This window comes from Schistocerca gregaria, chromosome 8 (genome assembly GCF_023897955.1).
Source record: "Schistocerca gregaria isolate iqSchGreg1 chromosome 8, iqSchGreg1.2, whole genome shotgun sequence".
Taxonomy (NCBI): Eukaryota; Metazoa; Arthropoda; class Insecta; order Orthoptera; family Acrididae; genus Schistocerca; species Schistocerca gregaria.
In genome coordinates this window covers 169,864,522-169,886,617 of record NC_064927.1, presented here as the reverse complement: position 1 = coordinate 169,886,617, position 22,096 = coordinate 169,864,522, and the positions used below count along the sequence as shown (strand labels likewise).

General features: G+C 40.4%; 1 protein-coding gene across 3 annotated transcripts in view; it reads right to left on the bottom strand.

The window, feature by feature from the left end:
• LOC126284866 (E3 ubiquitin-protein ligase FANCL-like) overlaps positions 1–22,096 on the bottom strand; it is a 215,556-nt gene that overhangs the window by 145,620 nt on the left and 47,840 nt on the right. For 2 of the 3 annotated variants that reach the window (XM_049984103.1, XM_049984102.1), the window contains exons 6-8: positions 11,581–11,705; positions 11,226–11,450; positions 7,147–7,218 (exon numbers count right to left, since the gene is read on the bottom strand). In XM_049984103.1, the coding sequence (XP_049840060.1) occupies positions 7,147–7,218; positions 11,226–11,450; positions 11,581–11,705 (422 nt within the window). Of the gene's footprint in view, positions 1–7,142; positions 7,219–11,225; positions 11,451–11,580; positions 11,706–22,096 lie in introns of all 3 variants that reach the window. The other variant, XM_049984104.1, reaches the window with a different exon arrangement.

Below are 22,096 nucleotides of genomic sequence, written 5' to 3'. Positions count from 1 at the left end.
CTTATATACTCCTCTCAAGACACTGTCCATTCCATTCAACTGCTCTTTCAAGTCCCTTGCTGTCTCTGACAGAATTACAATGTCATCAGTGAACCTCAGAGTTTTTATTTCTTCTCCACGGATTTTAATACCTACTCCGAATTTTTCTTTTGTTTCCCTTACTGCTTGCTCAATATACAGATTGAATAACATAGGGGAGAGGCTACAACCCTGTCTTACTCCCTTCCCAACCACTGCTTTCCTTTCATGTCCCTCAACTCTTATGACTGCCATCTGGTTTCTGTACAAATTGTAAATAGCCTTTCACTTCCTGTATTTTACCCCTGCCACCTTTAGAATTTGAAAGAGAGTATTCCAGTCAACATTGTCAAGAGCTTTCTCTAAGTCTACAAATGCTAGAAATGTAGGTTTGCCTTTCCTTAATCTTTCTTCTAAGATAAGTCGTAAGGTCAGTATTGCCTCACGTGTTCCAGTATTTCTACGGAATCCAAACTGAACTTCCCCGAGGTCGGCTTTTACTAGTTTTTCCATTCGTCTGTAAAGAATTCACGTTAGTATTTTGCAGCTATGACTTATTAAACTGACTGATCGGTAATTTTCACATCTGTCAACAACTGCTTTCTTTGGGATTGGAATTATTATATTCTTCTTGAAGTCTGAGGGTATTTCACCTGTTTCATACATCTTGCTCACCAGACGGTAGAGTTTTATCAGGACTGGCTCTCTTAAGGCCGTCAGTAGTTCCATGTGAGGAAGAGAAATATTTGCTAACTTTTGACTACTGCTTGGCCCATCAGTTTAATGATGTGGAACTTCCGAATATAGAAATTGTCTTCTTCCCAGCTAACACAGCTAGCAATCTACAACCACTGAATCAAGGAATAGTCGCTTCACTGAAGTGCAGTTACAGACACTGACTTGTTAAGACTGCCATTGGTGCAACTGGACTATAAGAAACAGTTCCAAATTGGAATTTACTGCAAGTTATCCACAACATATCTGCTGCTTGGAATGAAGTTACAATAGACATCCTATGTAACTGTTTTAAGAAGGCCTGGACAGCTACTGACACTGCTACTAAAACTGAAGAGGAAACCAATGATCCAACATCTGAAATTACTCATAATGTGGATACAACTTTGGATTCTGATGCTGCTCTTCTACAGTCTTACACCTGGTTGGCACCCTCTTCCACTGTCAGTATTGGAGAATGGATGCAGGTAGATGACAACATCTGTAGTGCTGAAGAACCTGTTGTCTGTCCTGCTGCTCATGCAGAAGAGAATGATAATGCTATGCTGTCACCTTCTGAAGAGGAACATGAAGATACAACACTGCCACCCCCACACAGAAGAGGCAACCGCATTTGCTGTTCTGGAGAGATCTACTGCCACTTCTGATGTCTCCATGGTATTGCAGACTGCTCTGGATATGGTATCTTCAGAAAGTACCATAATATTAGAACCAACAGTCTAAAAACAACTACTGCTTTTTTAAAAATAAAAGTATAGAAGCTGAAAGTATAATGGATAATAACGGCAGCAAACTAAAACATGTGTTCTGATTAAAACTTAAGCATGTTAAAGAACAGTACAATAAAGTGTTCCTTAAGAGTATAGTCTGTTATATTGCATAGACACTAATTCAATGGTTACATTAATGTGACATTCGGCAGTGGCTGATGGGAGTGACTTAAAGGCATTTCCCATTTTTGATCACTGTCATCAACCACAGTGGCAAGTATCAACTTTGTTTACACAGACTGTATTGTTTCATAATATATAAGTAACTGTTGTGAATATACAGTGAAGTTATTTCTATTTTTTCTCAGAGATCATGCAAATAGAACCCCTCATTCCTTGATACCTACAGCAAGAGAAAAAGTGAGCTTGACAATCGAATATTTCTACAAAAAATCTGTTAATTCAGACTCCAACAATGCAATGTAAGTTCTTGAAAAACCGCTTCATTCAGTGGTCACCAACTTCTTTCCACCTGTAGAGTTTATTGTCTAGCTAGGATGGCAGTATGCTGAAGTGTGGATGAATGTCTCATGAAGATGTTCTTGGCTTTACTGGATAATGTGCCCAAATGCGCAGAGTTTCCACATTCCTCAGGTACCCAGTCCTTAATGCATGATGGACGTTAACTCGATGCAATTTTGTAAAGTGCACAGTCCTAGAACGTGTGTTCTGGAGTTTCCATACTAGTGCAAGCACAATTATCATTCATCTGTCTTTTATAAAGATACATATCATAACGGTGCTGATCGGTTAGGTAATATATCAATCCACTCGATGGGTTAACAGATTTCATTTTTAGTCTCTCCTTGGTGTTAGGGAGAAATGCATGTGTTGTTCTGCCTATTCTGAGGTATTCGTTTTGCCACAGTCGTAATACATAATTTTGTATTAACTTTTTTGTATTGGCCTTAGTTCCAAGTATCCCTTGTACTTCCATTTGGCTGCCTTTTTTTAAACAATAAAGTGCTCCCTTTTTCCTGATTTCCAAATCCAATGGGCGTTGGTCTACAACTATTAACAATGCCTCTTTTGGGATAGTACAGTAGTACTATTTGTGATGGTTATAATTTTTGTTCATTATACACTCCTGGAAATGGAAAAAAGAACACATTGACACCGGTGTGTCAGACCCACCATACTTGCTCCGGACACTGCGAGAGGGCTGTACAAGCAATGATCACACGCACGGCACAGCAGACACACCAGGAACCGCGGTGTTGGTCGTCGAATGGCGCTAGATGCGCAGCATTTGTGCACCGCCGCCGTCAGTGTCAGCCAGTTTGCCGTGGCATACGGAGCTCCATCGCAGTCTTTAACACTGGCAGCATGCCGCGACAGCGTGGACGTGAACCGTATGTGCAGTTGACGGACTTTGAGCGAGGGACACTGTTGCTCCTGGGGTATCGGCGAGGACCATTCGCAACTGTCTCCATGAAGCTGGGCTACGGTCCCGCACACCGTTAGGCCGTCTTCCGCTCACGCCCCATCATCGTACAGCCTGCCTCCAGTGGTGTCGCAACAGGCGTGAATGGAGGGACGAATGGAGACGTGTCATCTTCAGCGATGAGAGTCGCTTCTGCCTTGGTGCCAATGACGGTTGTATGCGTGTTTGGCGCCGTGCACGTGAGCGCCACAATCAGGACTGCATACGACCGAGGCACACAGGGCCAACACCCGGCATCATGGTGTGGGGAGCGATCTCCTACACTGGCCGTACACCTCTGGTGATCGGAGACACTGAATAGTGCACGGTACATCCAAACCGTCATCGAACCCATCGTTCTACCATTCCTAGACCGGCAAGGGAACTTGCTGTTCCAACAGGACAATGCACGTCCGCATGTATCCCGTGCCACCCAACGTGCTCTAGAAGGTGTAAGTCAACTACCCTGGCCAGCAAGATCTCCGGATCTGTCCCCCATTGAGCATGTTTGGGACTGGATGAAGCGTCGTCTCACGCAGTCTGCACGTCCAGCACGAACGCTGGTCCAACTGAGGCGCCAGGTGGAAATGGCGTGGCAAGCCGTTCCACAGGACTACATCCAGCATCTCTACTATCGTCTCCATGGGAGAATAGCAGCCTGCATTGCTGCGAAAGGTGGATATACACTGTACTAGTGCCGACATTGTGCATGCTCTGTTGCCTGTGTCTATGTGCCTGTGGTTCTGTCAGTGTGATCATGCGATGTATCTGACCCCAGGAATGTGTCAATAAAGTTTCCCCTTCCTGGGACAACGAATTCACGGTGTTCTTATTTCAATTTCCAGGAGTGTATTTGTACCCTCCCTGCACACCTACTCTACATGACGAGCAAAATTTACAAGATTTATCTAGATACCTCGTTACTGCACTACTTATTATTGTTACATTATTAAATTTTATTTTATTTTAGTATTTCTTGTTAGATTCCATTTCAGAAGGAGGAACATAGTTTTGTCAGGCGCTAGTGACAATTTGATACTCCAACATAATCCTTCAATTTAAATTGAGTGCTGCATTACATTTGTTTTCTATTGTTCTTCTCAAGTCACTGATTACAGTGAAAAATGTATCTGCAAATGCTACCAGTCCATTTATGTTACAACTGTTGTGTAACTTCTGTAGCATGCTCTATTTAATATCTACGTTACCCAATGATGGACTTCCCAGACACTGAAACAACTTTGTCAGTTCTTCCCAGTTATGCTTCTTGTTCTTGTATTTAGGCATTATGCACAGGCTTTCTGAGGTGGCTTGGCTTTCACTTTCAGTGATTGAATAGTGGTCGATATTGTGATCACTTGATGTCATTCCACTCCCAACCTTGCAGCTTTTCGTAAGGCGTACCGCTGAAACATACACTAGAGTGACATCTATTTTGATGTTGCTCTGACCCTCCTTTCATGGGTTGACAGACCGCAAGGCATATTCAATACCTGTAAGGTTGAGTTTCATAATGGCTCCTTCTACTTGTCTTCCATGATCATCAGTCGGCAACTATGCCACAACACTGACCTCGTATTTGCATCAATGGCATACACAAGAGGCTTAATTTGTCGTATGTGACTAATATCCATAATCCTTAGCAGATACTCACTGAACTCTTCACTAAATCGAAAATATATGAAAACCAGAATTATAATGACTCTGCTCCCTGGTAAACATTTCCACACACATTGTGTGTTCCAACCACTAGTGCAATTTTTTTTGTCACTGTAATGGCCTTGTTATATACTGTTCTGTCCTCGGGTGACAAACTGGGCAGTTATTGGCATACTGCAGACCTTTCCCACCTTAATACACATTTCTTGGAAGCACAATACATCTAACTTTAACTCTTCTGAAAATATAATGAAAAATGTATATTGCTACTTGCCATATAGCGAAGAGGCTGAGTCACAGTTTGGCACAATGAAACGAATGTCAAATAAGTAAGCCTTCAGCCAAAAAGGCCTTCATTGGAATCGGACTACATATGCGTATTCACTCACATAAATGCAACTCTCACAAACATGACCACAGTCTCTAGCAGCCTCATATAATACATTAGCACTTCTTATGGCATTAAGTTGTCCTGTTTTTATCTTCATTAGGGATGATTGGCATATATAAAAGCTAGCAGTAGTTTTACCCAATTTTAAAAACATCCGATCACCATTACTGGAATTTTGCCACTTCAATGTAAGTACTGGTCAGTCATTTCGGCTCCTAATTTGACAAATTTCTCAAGTGAATTCTGTTTGATGCAAAATATGCCCTTTCTGTGTCATAAAAAATGTCAAAATAAGATCCATCGTATTTGACACTATCAATATGGCATTTTTTAATGTTCTCATTTTCAAGGCTTGCAACAAGTGTCAGTCATAACAGACAGCAAAAGCTTTTGAAGATTTTTGCATATGCAATAAAATCATCACAACTTCGTTCTTCCCAAATCCAATGAGGAAACAAAATGCATATAGTAAACTTTCGAAAAACACACGATAAAAATATTTACAGATAAGAAAAATGGCACTCTGACTCATACTATTTTTCAGTGAATACTGCATGTATAATGAATGATCTCAAGGGTGATGAGATTTTGTTAGTCTTAATCTTTCCTTCTTTCTTTCTCAGCATGTATTTAACTGTATCATTTATGGAGAAGAGCTTTGGAGAACTAATCCAGTGTTATCAGCATCACACACACACACACACACACACACACACACACACACACTCACTTCCACCACACACAGTTGGCCAGACGTATCCACAGCAGAGGCCACTGTCCACATTACAATCACCACATCAAATGCCCACTATGGGTACCGTTAACCAAAGAACACGAACATTTGGTGTTATTCCTACCAATGGAGGAGCCACAATGGTTGATGTACCAACATTGCTTGAAACTATTATCCTTCACCAGAAACAGGTCCCACCTCATCACTACATGGTTGCCAACATTGAGAACCAACTAACTAGCAACTGCAACAGTCTATGTGCCACAGGACAGAACAGCCAATAATTTTTTGTCATTATATTGCTGCACATCATCCCAGGGAATCTTGACACCATAATTACTTTGAACAAAAATAGTAAGACTGCTCTATATCAAAAGATCTTTAGGTAAGGATGAAGAATTAACTGAGAAAAAAAAAGAGTCTAAGTGACACAGTTACACATGAAAGTTAGGCAGCACTTAATACAAAACAAATAACAGGAAAGAATTACAAATAAAACACATGGACAAAACCAGAAGAATATCCAGAAGGTTGGTTAGTTGTATAAAATGAAAAATTCAACTGAGAAAATCATTAAAATTACAAAAAGTCGGATAGGCTTCTTCTAGGGGAAAAAAAGAAGGAAGGAAGGAAGATTATAGTTTAACATCCCATTGAATGCACTGACAGAGACAGAGCACAAGCTTGGATTACAAAAGGATGGTGCAGGAAAGTGGTCATGCCCATTTCACAGGGCCCATCCCGGCATATGCTTAGAGAAATTTAGGGGAATCATGGAAAACTTAAATCTGGATGGCCAAAAAGGTATTTTAACTGATATCCTTATGAAGACAAGTCCAGTGTGCTAACCAGTACACCACCTCCATCAATTTATCTTCAGGAGGCACAATTCGTAGTGTTGCAAGTGGAAAGTTTATAATTATATGTTTCTTCTTTAGATAACACATACCTATGAAAACTAGGAGTATTCCTAGCAAGTGCAGTTTCTCCTGTGAATGTGGTAGCATCTACATAGGTCAAACTATTCACATAGTTGTTGAGTATTGCGCAGAGTATTCACAACATATCAAACAAAGGGAACTATCATGCTAGGATTCTGTTATCAAAGAAGCATCCAAGATTAGAAGAAACAGCAACAATTTTAATAGAGATCAGGGGTAACCAGTTAGTGCATATGGACGAGTGACAGATACTGACCAAAAGCATGATGCTTGTAGGACATATGTAGATGGAAATTAACATCAATCATTCAAGTGGAATTGCAATAGGTGGGTACCACATTGTACTATCAGCTTTTCTAGCCAATTTAACTATCTCATTAACTACTGTCACAATCAGTGTACTTAGAACAAAATATTTAGTGAAAAAATATTTAAACTCATAGAAAAAGAAAAATGAAGTGTGATAAAATACTCACAGCACCACAGCTGGGACACTCCCCACTAATTCTATTGAAGCTACGGTGGCTGGTGGGAAGTGACATCAGCAACTATAAAGAAAGTGGCTATTAGTTTTTCTCATGCTTGAATTACGACAATACTGTTGTAGTTTTTGAGTATTCTAGGACATTGCCATAGCTTATGGAAACGAAGGAATTTTCTTCAATATTGTTACACTACATGCTTTAACAGGGCGTATTCGCCCTGGGACAACTGGGAAAAGCACAGGAATTTTTTTCATTTGGGAGAAAACTGGGAAAAACCTGGGAATTTTTTACAATTCCAGAATTTTTTTTATTGCTTTAGTGTTGAGTTAAATATGTAATTTTAACTGGTAAGAACTGATACTCAAAAATGAATTTTTCTTTAGCCCACTGCTGCAGAGTAATACTGCAGCAATAAAACGTAAATCAGAAAAAAAACACCAATATAAAATAAAGTTGCAAAGATAATGCGGCATTTACAACAACAAAACACAGTGCACACACAAGTGTCCGTGATCTTTCCACACTATTAGCTAGTTTCAATTGTTTGCTGAATTTCAAGTGCACTATTTCATGTTATGGCATGTATGGCATTATGCTATAATAAAGAGCTGAACATGAGATAATACAGGAATGACATTCCCAGAAAACTTGCTTCCCGAAAATCACAAAGAAAAGCTTTAGCAGAATTTTTCATATACAATGTTTTTGGATCATGATATGTTTCAATACCCTTCTGGTACCTCCTGTAGGTTTGATGTTATTTCTTTTTGCAGTGCTGTGTTCATGTAAACTTGATTGGAAATGCTACATAAGAGTATTGCTGTGCACGACCTAAAAAAAAAAAAAAAAAAAATCTGAAGTCACCACACAGCAAAGTATTAGCTTACTTTCAGTCCAGTTTTGAAACAGACATTGTGGCAATGACTGCTTTGTAATTTTGCATTCCTTAGCTGGAGATGATACGATAAAACAATTGCCCTATGTACACTAGCTCCATATGTCCCCTCCGATCAACATGCCATACTGCGAACGTGGCCACATGATGCTCCACCAAAAATGAAATTCCAAACAAAAATGCAACAAAGGGTGTATGAGCAGAGCAAACACCAAGCAAGGGCTTCCTACATCATCATAGCTGTGCATGTACAGTAATGCCTGTCTTCTGGCACTATCTGGCAACTGCTCAAACAAACCTGTTCCTAGCATGTCACAGGATAATATTGCAAATGGTGTTTTGAGATGCGTTACTTTCAACACAAATTACCTTCTATGCAAGGTGAATTATGTTATGTGTGAGAATGTTTGATGAATTTCTTGCATCACAACGTGTTTGACTTTCGTTCAAAATTTAACAAATTGAGGGACAGCAACTTCGAAAAATTTTGGGCTCAGAAGACCAGACTTTTATATCATCACTTAAAATTTTACTGGCGCATTTGTGTTTGACAGTCCTTACAGTGCAACATGAGGGGAGAAAAACAATATTATATGTGAAAGGTTAGCTCTTCTTGTAGCTATACTGCACGTACATTAATTTAAGCTATTAACTTTTTCTATTTGTGTGTTCATGCTCTTACTTAACAGTGATGATGTTATTGGCAGACTAGCTCACAGATGCTGTTATTGGCTGCTAGCATCACATGTCCTACACTCTGATATCCACTGTCATTTTCTGGTGAGATAACATGATGTGAGCTGTGATTGGGTGACAAAAGCGCATCACACTCTTGATTTCAGTGCTTCTGAAACTAACATCTGTGGTTGATGGAATTTGTATTTAATACAAAAATACGCAGTGTGCATGTTGCCACTCATCGAAGATCTTTCCAAAATGCATTATTGCGTTTTTGCTGGGTTACGTTTCCTGAAGTTTGGGGAGTTCTACACCATTGCATAAAACCTTTTACCATTCAAAGAATTGATAAGTTTTACAATCTTGAGCGAACGTATACCATCACTTAACATGGAGAAAATGTATTTTTGTCAAGGAAAATGTGCATTTTCCCCCAGTAAAAAATGTAGTTTTGACTGGGAAATCCGGAAAAATCAGGGAATTTTTTTTCTTGTCCACATATACATTCTGTTTGAACTTTTTCTTATACACGAAACAAAATTCCGTAAGGATCAGAAAAGGATTTAATTTTATTTTTTATTACAGAAAATATAACTTACTGATTTTTTGTCTCAAAATTTAGGTAATTCATGTGGCAAAAGTAACAAAAGCTAAATGGTTTGGATGTAATACATAATTTTTCCAGGTCTGAACTCCTTCATCAAGAAGTTACAAATTTTATACTAATTTTTAGTTTCTTGTTGGTACACTGTATTTATTGGATGTGAAACATTTTTGAAAGTTTTGTGTTTTTTCAAGCTTTGAAGCTTGCCTATTTGTGTAACACCACTAACTAACTTTAACAAAAACATAATGTACTATTCCTTCTGTTGACCCTTTTTTAGTCAGCTTGGCAATGGTAGTTGTAACTAGCAAAAACACTACAGTATTACCCAACTTCTACATTCCTGGAATTAACGTTTCCCCACCGATTTCGACACTTTTTATCATTCCCATCAAATTTCCTATGTCCATAATGTTAATTCACACCAGATTTTGTGTCAACATATTTGTAATTTTCTCATGTTTACACTTTATGAAAAAATGTTCTTGGGGAAAAAACAACCGCTAGCCATCAAGTAGTGTTTACAAAAGTTATGTGGTTAAGTTTCTTGTCACCAGGGTGCTCTACTAAGCAGGATAGGAGTAACTAGGTTCATATGTCAGTCACACCATTTCCATACTGTTTCTACAGTGCATGTGCAGTTGTGTGATTTTTGCAATCGTCGTCACACATCTGTCGAACTATATTTAGTGTCTGTTATTATAGGTTACCTGTCCTGAGCTGACCACAATGTAATTAATGTAAATTTTAGTTACACTGCAGTCAGCTCAAGACAGATAACCTATAATAACAGATATTAACAGCTGCTGCAGAAGATGGCCACACATATATACATATTCAATGTGTTTCGTCTTTTGGCCACATGAAGCGGTAGTTGACACCTTCATTCTGTTTGCACTGAGCAAATGTTTTTGGTTTAAACACAGCGCGAATTACGCATGTTCTCGCGCTGAGCAAAACGTGTTTCAAGGATTTAGTCTCATTGTTCAGAGCAATGTTTACATAAGTATTTTTGGTGATAGATTACGTTTATGTGGTCTGCTACGTAACTGAGGAAACATAGTACCGAATAACCTCAAAAAGGCAGTTACAGTTCAAGATACGCAGAGCAACACATGCAAAAACCACACACAACACTTAGGTAAATATTTGCACTTGATATCAAGAAAAAATTCTTGAAACACACTGTGCTAAGCATGAAAAAATATGTAACTGATGCAGTGCTTCATTATTTAAATAACGAATGACAGCTGCAGGCATTCCAAAAACATCGATAATGATGTATGAAATTGAGTCCAACATTTCTGCTTTCCAATTATCAGTTACTATTTATATCAGTGGTTTTTAGTAGATAACAAACCATATTTAGATAATAAAAAGTCCCTAACATGAACATTTTGATGCCTATTATGTACACATACATGAAGTGCGAATATGCAAGGGGGTATCCAATACATAACTGTAACAGCTTAAAACGTTATTTCCAAAATTTTACTTTTTCCCACATTTTACACCATTTTTTGAAGTCGCTTGAAAAGTGTAAAAGCGGGGTTTCACTGTAATTCTGCTTTCTGATTAAAATAGAAGCATACTGTAGATAATTAAAGAAGATCAATAATAGTAATGATCCCATGATCAGGTCTTACAAAACATCAACTGCACTTTTTCCCCATGGAGAAGTCAGTTTAGAGAGAGAGTAAAATAGTTTTAACAGATACGTGTGAATTAATGTTTCTGGTATTATCTGTCAATTATGTCCTATGCTTTCTCATAGTCTTGTGGCACTAATATGAGTGCGCAGTTATTAACTTGGACTAAAAAAAAAACATTTTGCCTATGGATATTCCGAGTCTACACAGTATCACTTTGTATTTCTATGCAACAGACACACACCTGATAAAGACAGTCCATGTGAAATATGCTGCCACATCTTTCAGATGGACAAGCCTCTGATGGCAAGCTACCCTCCAAGCGAACTGAAAAGCAAACAAAACATTCTCCTGGTCGTATCAAAAGGTTTGCCTCATCCTCATCAGTACCTTCTGGTTTCTCAGGAAAGCTTTCGAAACCCAAGACTGATTTAAGGTTGTCTGGAAGGCTCATCTCAGAATCCCATTCCTGGAAATGAGGATAAACAACATGAGAAATTGAAATGAAATATTTATGTACTAGGAGAACAGAAGAGTTAAAATTATCTGTAGATTACAAGTAAAACAATAAAAACAGTCTCAAAATTCTGAACATTTACCTCAAATCTGTAAATGAGTCTCTCACGGAACTCTGAGACAGTTTTTTCTGGCCCTAGAAATTTGATATCAGGGCGAGAACAAGGATCCCATGGATTCACCTGCAGTTGCAGAGAGACATTTTCACCTATAAATGAGAGATTGGTTAGTCAGTAAGTTACCTTATACTTGCATCACAGAGACCAGGTTTATAAAATATTATGTCATTAATAATTTTAGATGAAAACATTATGAATGTTATCTACCAGTGCTGGACAGCCTAAGTCTTAGTCTTGCTCACACACAATATTCATCTTCGATGTTGCAATGGTTGGCTGGATATCAACAAAGAATCTACATTTACGAAAATAAAAGTGGCTCATTTACCGTATTTACTTGAATCTAAACAGCACCTTTTTCCCGCATTTTGTAACCCAAAAAACTGCCTGTGGCTTAGAACCGAGTGCAAAATAAGTGGAAGTTCTGAAAAATGTTGGTAGCTGCCGCCACAACCAACTTCTGCTGACAAAAGCGTTGGTACGTTGATAGAACACATATACAGACACAAGCAGACATGTAAAGGCGAAGAGTTTGGGCAGAGATGTCAGTCGAGGCGGAAGTACAGAGGCAAAGATGTTGTTGAGTGACAAGTGATGGATGTGGGGCGGCAACTCGAAATTAGCAAAGGTTGAGACCAGGTGAATAACGGGAAGAGGATGTATTGAAGGGCAAGTTCCCATCTCCACAGTTCTGATAGGTTGGTGTCAGTGGGAAGAATCCAGATAACCCGGACGATGTAACACTGTGCCAAGATGTGCTGGCCGTGCACCAAAGCATGTTTTGCCACAGGGAGATCCTCATTACCAACAAACACTGTGTGCCTGTGTCTGTTCATGCGATCAAAGGCAGAGCCACGTGTGAATGCAATCACGTGATTTACCAACTGACCTGCCTACACTGTGAAGCCTTCTATTTGGGAATGACCAGCAACAAACCATCCATTCGCATGAACGGACACAGGCACACAGTGTTTGTTGGTAATGAGGATCACCCTGTGGCTAAACATGCCTTGGTGTACGGCCAGCACATCTTGGCACAGTGTTACACCGTCCAGGTTATCTGGATACTTCCCACTGACACCAACCTATCAGAACTTCGGAGATGGGAACTTGCTCTTCAATATATCCTCTCTTCCCATTACCTACCATGCCTCAATCTCTGTTAATTTCAAGTTGCCGCCCCTTGTATATCACTTGTCACTCAACAACTCTTTGCATCTGTACTTCTGCCTCGACTGACATCTCTGCCCAAACTCTTAGCCTTTACATATGTCCGCTTGTGTCTGTATGTGTGGATGGATGTGTGTGTGTGTGTGTGTGTGTGTGTGTGTGTGTGTGTGTGTGTGTGTGTGTGTTCGCGCACGAGTGTATACCTGTCCCTTTTACCCCCTAAGGTAAGTCTTTCCACTCCCAGGATTGGAATGACTCCTTACCCTCTCCCTTAAACCCACATCCTTTCCTGTTTCCCTCTCCTTCCCTCTTTCCTGATGAAACAACCGTGGGTTGCGAAAGCTTGATATTTGTGTGTGTGTTTGTGTTTGTTTTTATTGTGTCTATCTACCAGTGCTTTCCCATTTGGTAAGTCACAGCATCTTTTTTAATATATTTTTCCCATGTCAAATGTTTCTTTCTATTATATTCATATCATTACTTTGAACCCAACAATTACGTTTGTTATTGTCACTGTTGCATTTCGAAATCTTTTCTGTCATCTTACATTCTCTTTTTGTTTGTGCAAGTAGTTTCACGTTGTATTCACCTTCCCTTTTTTCCATAATCCAGCATACAATTTATCCTGCCTGTATATACTCAATAATACGTAATTTACTTCCAAACCATAACAAAACTTTTTTTAACCCGTTCATCACTACCACTGCTATAAAATCCACCATTCCCAGTTTATAAGCAATTCTTGTTTAACCTCGTGAATATTATTTCACAGCTCCAGTTACTTTCACCTATTTAACAACCATTTCAGCTAGTTCTAACAACTTTCGTTTTATTTCCATTCTTGTTTTTCCCGCATAACCGATCATTTTTTAGCAGCTTCCCACAGGTTTTAACGTTATTGCTTTTTCATCAGACAACTGTTAGCCTCAGTTTCATAATCTGCCACCACATAACCAGTCCTTTTAATACATTATCACACAGTTTTTTTCAAAATTTACCCGTATTTCTCCACCCTTAAACGTGTTTTGGAGGCAACACAACTACCTAACCTTTGTACACATTGTTGTTTACCAACCTAAGTTCACAACAGGATCAACATAGCTCAGCTTAAACCAACACTTTTTCGACTTTATTCACACCAGAACTCCAGTTAATTTCTACTTCACCTTTATCTCTCCCCATATCTGTTTTATTTTCACTTAATCCTCATGTTACACTTTCCACCTTCTAATACCATGTCACCCTTACAACATCCCCACAACGACCCCATTAACTTGATTTACATTCCCTCCGCAAACATGCCTTCGCGCGAGCCAGATTAAGCTCCAATATTTTATGGTAGAGCACTTGCCCGCGAAAGGCAAAGGTCCTGAGTTCGAGTCTCGGTCAGGCACACAGTTTTAATCTGCCAGGAAGTTTCACTACATACAAAGTTTGCCAAGGTAATCCCATTCCTGATGTCCAGGCAGAGCTTCAAGGAATCCTCAGAACCTTAGGCCCCCTACAAAATCTTTCACCTGACTCCCATCAACCTCCTGACCCCACCAACACCCTGCACCCCTACCTTCTACCAACTTCCTAAAATTCACAAACCCAAACATCCCGGACACCACATCGTAGCTGGTTACCAAGCCCCCGCAGAACGTATCTCTGCCTACGTAGATCAACACCCTCAACCCATTACATGCAGTCTCCCACCCTTCATCAAAGACACCAGCCACTTCCTCGAATGCCTGGAATCCTTACCCAATAATGTTACCCCCAGAAACCATCCTTGTAACCATTGATGCCACTTCCCTATACACAAATATCCCAAATGTCCAGGGCCTCGCTGCGATGGAGCACTTCCTTTCACGCCGATCACCTTAGCCAGCTTCATCCTAACTCACAACGTCTTCACTTTTGAAGGTCAGACATACCAACAATTAAAGGGAACAGCCATGGGTACCAGGATGGCCCCCCTCGTACGCCAACCTATTTATGGGTTGCTTAGAGGAAGCCTTCTTGGTTACCCAGGCCTGCCAACCCAAAGTTTGGTACAGATTTATTGATGACATCTTCATGATCTGGACTCACAGTGAAGAAGAACTCCAGAAATTCCTCTCCAACCTCAACTCCTTTAGTTCCATCAGATTCACCTGATCCTCCTCTAAATCCCACGCCACTTTCCTCGACATTGACCTCCATCTGTCCAATGGCCAGCCTCACACATCCGTCCACATCAAACCCACCAACAAGCAACAGTACCTCCATTATGACAGCTGCCACCCATTCCATATCAAACGGTTCCTTCCCTACAGCTTAGGTCTTCGTGGCATATGAATCTGCTCCAATCCCAAATCCCTGAACCATTACACCAACAACCTGAAAACAGCTTTCGCATCCCGCAACTACCCTCCCAACCTGGTATAGAAGCAAATAACCAGAGTCACTTCCTCATCCCCTGAAACCCAGAACCTACCAAAGAAGAACCCCAAAAGTGCCCCACTTGTGACAGGATACTTTCCGGGACTGGATCAGACTCTGAATGTGGCTTTCCAGCATGGATACGAGTTCCTCAAATCCTGCCCTGAAATGAGATCCATCCCTCATGAAATCCTCCCCACTCCACCAAGAGTGTCTTTCTGCCATCCACCTAACCTTCGTAACATCATGGTTCATCCCTATGAAATACCCAAACCACCTTCCCTACCCTCTTTGCTCCTACCCCTGTAACCGCCCCCAGTGTAAAACCTGTCCCATGTACCCTCCCACCACCACTACCTAATCCAGTCCTGTAACCCAGAAGGTGTATAGGATCAAAGGCAGAGCCACGTGTGAAAGCACCCACGTGATTTACCAACTGACCTGCCTACACTGTGAAGCCTTCTATGTGGGAATGACTAGCAACAAACTGTCCATTCGCATGAACGGACACAGGCACACAGTGTTTGTTGGTAATGAGGATCACCCTGTGGCTAAATATGCCTTGGTGCATGGCCAGCACATCTTGGCACAGTGTTACACCGTCCAGGTTATCTGGATACTTCCCGCTGACACCAACCTATCAGAACTCCGGAGATGGGAACTTGCCCTTCGATATGTCCTGTCTTCCCAGGCCTCAACCTCTGCCAATTTCAAGTTGCCGCCCCTCGTACATCACTTGTCACTCAACAACATCTTTGCCTCTGTACTTCCGCCTCGACTGATATCTCTGCCCAAACTCTTAGCCTTTACATATGTCTGCTTGTGTCTGTATATGTGCGGATGGATATGTATGTGTGCGCGCGAGTGTATACCTGTCCCTTTCTCCCCCTAAGGTAAGTCTTTCCGCTCCCGGGATTGGAATGACTCCTCACCCTCTCCCTTGAAACCCACATCCTTTCGTGTTTCCCTCTCCTTCCCTCTTTCCTGATGAAGCAACCTTGGGTTGCAAAAGTGATATAAAGGGGGTAGAAGATTAGCTTTTTTCTCTGCCTCGAAGTTCAACCACTGCATTTTCATTATTATCCAACGAAGTAAACAGAAATTCCATATCTTCAAATGTAGCAGCCTTTCAAATATTCGTAGCAACAAAAATAATTTCTTTACACAAAAATACCAACAATGCCCAAGGCTTCATGATTGTTGCACGAGTTGCTACGCTGGGGCTCATTAAGATTTCACGTAGCGGCACCTATTGCTTTGTGGAATTTTGTGTTCGTGAACCATTATGTAGCGCTTTCATTATAGTGCCAAATTCAAGAGGGGTGTTATTTCTTTTGCGGAACAATGTTCTAATCATGCTGCAGGACTGCGATATGGGATTGATGAGAGAAACGTCAGGTGATAGGTGACTGCTGAATGTTCAAGCAGAAGGAAAGCATTTAGTGGGCCAAAGTGTGGCCGATATCATGCACTATAAGTGATTTTAAATGAATTTGTTAAGGAACAGCGTCAGAAATTCCTGCCTGTGAATGCCGAAATTTTAAAAATTAAGGCACATGAAATTGCTAGAGAGCAAAAAATCTTAAGGAAACCCGGAACCTAAAAATGATGAAATTTTGGGTTTTCAGTTTATTGTGAAATAAAATACTACAGATCTTCCTCTTTAAAATGACATATTAATCTTACCTGTAGCTCAACTCCAAGTATTGAAAATATTATTTTCAATAATGTGCTGTAGAGGGCATGTCGCGACATTGAATTTCCGTGGATACATGTTCATTGAAAACACCGTTTTTCAAAACATCCGGTCTTTCCAAAGACTTTATATTATGTTGGCAACACGATTTGATAGGCAATTGTTTTGTCTGCGTATTGCAGTCTTTGGATACTGTTGTTTACACTGAGCATTTGATGGTTATTGCACGATTTGTGTTGTATTTCTGTTGTGTAACTGGAACTTATCAAATATGCCTCCTCCGAGGTGCACTAGTGGAACTGTGACAATTTCTCTGACCTTGGGAAATGATTCTGAAAATAGTGAGGTTATTCATGAAGTGAAATCTACTCCTGTCTCTAGCACAAGCAAGAAGTTGCATGAATCAACTGAAAAATACTGCAGTTTATTGGAGAAGTGTAGTGAGGATAATGTGAATGAAATAATTAACATTTCATTGCTCTCAAAGGTGACAGAGTTCAGTACTGTGTAAGGAATGTTGCAAATTGAGTATGTTAGTAAATGTCAAGCGACATTAGGACTTGCAGCAGAAATCTGTCTCCATTGTACGAGGTGCATTCAAGTTCTAAGGCCTCCGATTTTTTTTTCTAATTAACTACTCACCCGAAATCAATGAAACTGGCTTTACTTCTCGATGTAATTGCCCTGCAGACGTACACATTTTTCACAACGCTGAAGCCATGATTCCATGGCAGCGGCGAAGGCTTCTTTAGGAGTCTGTTTTGACCACTGGAAAATCGCTGACGCAATAGCAGCACGGCTGGTGAATGTGTGGCCACGGAGAGTGTCTTTCATTGTTGGAAAAAGCCAAAAGTCACTAGGAGCCAGGTCAGGTGAGTAGGGAGTATGAGGAATCACTTCAAAGTTGTTATCACGAAGAAACTGTCGTGTAACGTTAGCTCGGTGTGCGGGTGCGTTGTCTTGGTGAAACAGCACACGCGCAGCCCTTCCCGGATGTTTTTGTTGCAGTGCAGGAAGGAATTTGATCTTCAAAACATTTTCGTAGCATGCACCTGTTACCGTAGTGCCCTATGGAAAGCAATGGGTAAGGATTACGCCCTCGCTGTCCCAGAACATAGACACCATCATTTTTTCAGCACTGACGGTTACCCGAAATTTTTTTGGTGGCGGTGAATCTGTGTGCTTCCATTGAGCTGACTGACGCTTTGTTTCTGGACTGAAAAATGGCATCCACGTCTCATCCATTGTCACAACCGACGAAAAGAAAGTCCCATTCATGCTGTCATTGCACGACAACATTGCTTGGCAACATGCCACAAGGGCAGCCATGTGGTCGTCCGTCAGCATTTGTGGCACCCACCTGGATGACACTTTTCGCATTTTCAGGTCGTCATGCAGGATTGTGTGCACAGAACCCACAGAAGTGCCAACTCTGGAGGCGATCTGTTCAACAGTCATTTGGCGATCCCCCAAAACAATTCTCTCCACTTTCTTGATCATGTCGTCAGACCGGCTTGTGCGAGCCCGAGGTTGTTTCAGTTTGTTGTCACATGATGTTCTGTCTTCATTAAACTGCCGCATCCATGAACGCATTTTCGACACATCCATAACTCCATCACTACATGTCTCCTTCAACTGTCGATGAATTTCAATTGGTTTCACACCACGCAAATTCAGAAAACGAATGATTGCATGCTGTTCAAGTAAGGAAAACATCGCCATTTTAAGTATTTAAAACAGTTCTAATTTTCGACGCTGGCGGTAAAATTCCATCTTCCATACGGTGCTGCCATCTCTGAGACGTATTGACAATGAACGCGGCCTCATTTTAAAACAATGTGCATGTTTCTATCTCTTTCCAGTCTGGAGAAAAAAAATCTGAGGCCTTAGAACTTGAATGCACCTCGTACTAGTTGTCATTACAGTGTTTTATTTTGGAACTCAGAATATGTCGAAATAGGCCAAGGTGAAACTGATAATACTATGGTGTAAAGATTAGATGTGTTTATGCTCTAAGGTCAATCGGTAAGGGATACCCTGCTTTTCAAATGTTTTGTGATGTAATGAATCTACCACGACCACCAATGAAATTCTCAAAACATAACTCGGTTGTTGGATCCTGTGTTGAAGATATTGCCCAAGAATCCATGAAAGAAGCAGTGGAGGAGGCTGTGGTGGTGAATGAAGAAATTCCAGATGTTCAGAATCCTCGGGAACTTACTGTCGGGATAGATGGTACGTGGCAGAAGTGTGGGCACACTTCACATAATGGACAATAACGGCAACAAGTGCTGATACTACAGAAGTTATAGATGTTGTAATTAAATCCAAGCACTGTAGGTGTCCTAAAAGAGTGAAGGATGAGCATGCAGAAAACTGTCGAAGGAATTACAGTGGGTCTAGTGGGGCCATGGAAGTTTCCGGTGTGAAAGACATTTTCAGTCGCTCTCTTCTGTGGTACAAGGTCAGATACCTACAGTTCCTGGGTGATGGTGATTCGAAGTTTTTTGCTGTTGTATCTGAACTGAAACCTTATGGAAATAATGTTACCATTAATAAACAGGAGTGCACAGGTCATGTTCAGAAACATATGAGAACAAGGCTGTGTCGACTGAAGACCACAATGAAAGACCAAGTACTCAGTGATGGAAAACCTTTGGGTGGAGCTAAATGATTGACAGATGAGGTAATCAACAGATTGCAGAGAGATTATGGACTGGCAATAAGACAAAATACTCACAGTGTTGATGCAATGAAAAGGCTGTAATGGCACTTTACTACCACACCTTACCGACTGACGAGGAACCACTACATGGACTATGCCCACAGGGACCCAATTCCCGGTGCAAGTACAATCATCATCACAGTCTACCAGAAACTGCCATGAAGGCTATAAAACCAATTTTCAGAGATCTTTCTGCAACTGAACTTTTGAAGAAATGTCTCCATGGACGTACACAAAATCAAAATGAGAGTGTGAATAATGTACCGTATTTACTCAAATCTAAGGCGCACTTTTTTCCAGTTTTTGTAATCCAAAAAACCCTCTGCGGCTTAGAATCGAGTTGGTAAGTGCCGCCATATCTAAATACTGGTGCCAAAACCTGTGTGCCAGGAGAGAGAGGGAAAAAAAAAAAAAAAAACACAACCGGGGGGGGGGGGGGGGGGGGGGGGGGTTGGAAGACGAGCTTTTTTCTCCACCTCGAGTTTTGATCACTGCATTTTCATACATTATCCAATGAAGTAAATACAAATTCCGTATTGTTCATCTTCGGATGTAGCAGCATTTCGATGGACTACGAAAATCTGACTGGCAAGACGGTTTGGGATGTTTGTCAATATGGTCAACTCTAAGTTCTGAATTTTTTCCTACCTGTGAGAAGAGATGGTCCCTTATAGGAACTTTTATGAATTGTGAATCGCATACAGTATTCTCTTCACCATAAGACTAATACGAATATAAACATTTTGGCATGTATTCTTTCGTGTTTGCTGCTAACTCATTTAAATCCTGTCAGCCTAATAAACTACGAAACTAGAGTGAGACAACAGCAAACGCAGAAGAATATACATACCATGTCATGTTTATATTTGTATTATTCTTATGCCTAATAGTGATCAGACAGAAATGAAGCACAGCAATTGACTAGATTTTTAAATCTAAGATGACTCTAATTTCAGTGAAGGATATAATGTACTAAAGAGGCGTCTGCAAAGATTTTCAAATGGAGAAAATTTTTCGCTAAACTCTAGTTCAGAACATCTTCTATCATACGCTGTCTATTATTTGGTTCTTGTTGATCATAATCAAAGAAAGCAGCAGTGTAAATAACAACAAATAGCAGTCTCATGCCATTGTTTCGCTAATGAGATGATTCCTCTCTCTCTCTCTCTCTCTCTCTCTCTCTCTCTCTCTCTTTCTTTTTTAATTGTAAGTGGCGGTAGCATGCACAAAAGCAAGCCATGCCGCGAGCGGCGACAGGTCGTAAACACTCATTATCAGAATGCGACAAACAATGCATGACACAGTACAGTAATGCATTTTCAGCTTAGAGTGACGTAAACACCTATAACAAAAAGAACGGCACTTATCAGATCAAAGAAAAATAAGCACTAAATTCAAACCAGACGAAGCACGTGCAAAAGGAAGGGTACCCATATAAACACGGGCGGAGCGCCAGACGCATAGCAATGGCTACCTGGTAAAGCTTAATTGCTAAGCTTACGACTCGAACCAAACTATTGTAACTGTATCGTCATTCATTCAACATAAATTGTGTCTCATATTACAATGGACCACTTTGTTTCAATTTGGTGGTGCGGCCTAAAGCTTTTCTCTCCCCTTGAATTTCGAGTCTCAAATTCTAGGTGCGGCTTAGATTCGGGAAAAATTTTTTTCCTCGATTTCAAGTCTGATTTTTCAGGTGCAGCTTAGATTCGAGTAAATACGGTAATTGGACCAACCAGAATCCCAAAAAATGTGTGTGTGGAAATTCATTCTCTTCGTTTTGGAGTATATGATGCCATTGTTACGTACAACAAAGGTAACATTATAAAGTGCAATGTGCTGCAGAAGTTGGATGTGACGCCTGGAAAGTACATGGCGAGTGCAATGATGTCGATAGACAATGAAAGGAAACGGGATTTTGAAAGGAAAGAAAAGGAGTTTGAGAGACAAGCCAGACAAAGAATGAAAGGTGTGAAAAGAAGGCTAGATGGAGGGGATGTCTAGTGACAGTGAAAACCCCTCTTATGGTGCTGGACTCCACTAAAATGTTAGTGAAGCTTTGAAACTCGTTTACCACAAGTTCACTTTTTTTTGCCATATAAGGAACATTTTCTGCTAAACTATTAGAGATAAAGACAAAATTTTCAAGGAATGTAAGCAGTGCCAATATACACCTTGTATCATAGCCTTTTTGCGATACATAATTGATAACTGATTTTATTTCAAAGATACTATGCCAAAAAATGTGTTAATTATTTTCAGTAACAAAATAATTAATATCTTCCCAAAAAACACCAATAAATTAAAATCGATATGGTACATGGTATTAAGTATACATTATATTATACTGTAAAAGTTTCATCATTCTGGTGTTAATAGTTCCTTACATTTAACATTGGAGGTATAGGACGTTCCGGGTCCCCTTAAATTTTAAGGCTCGTCACAGCTGGATTGATCTGTTTATAAAGGGCTGGCGTTTT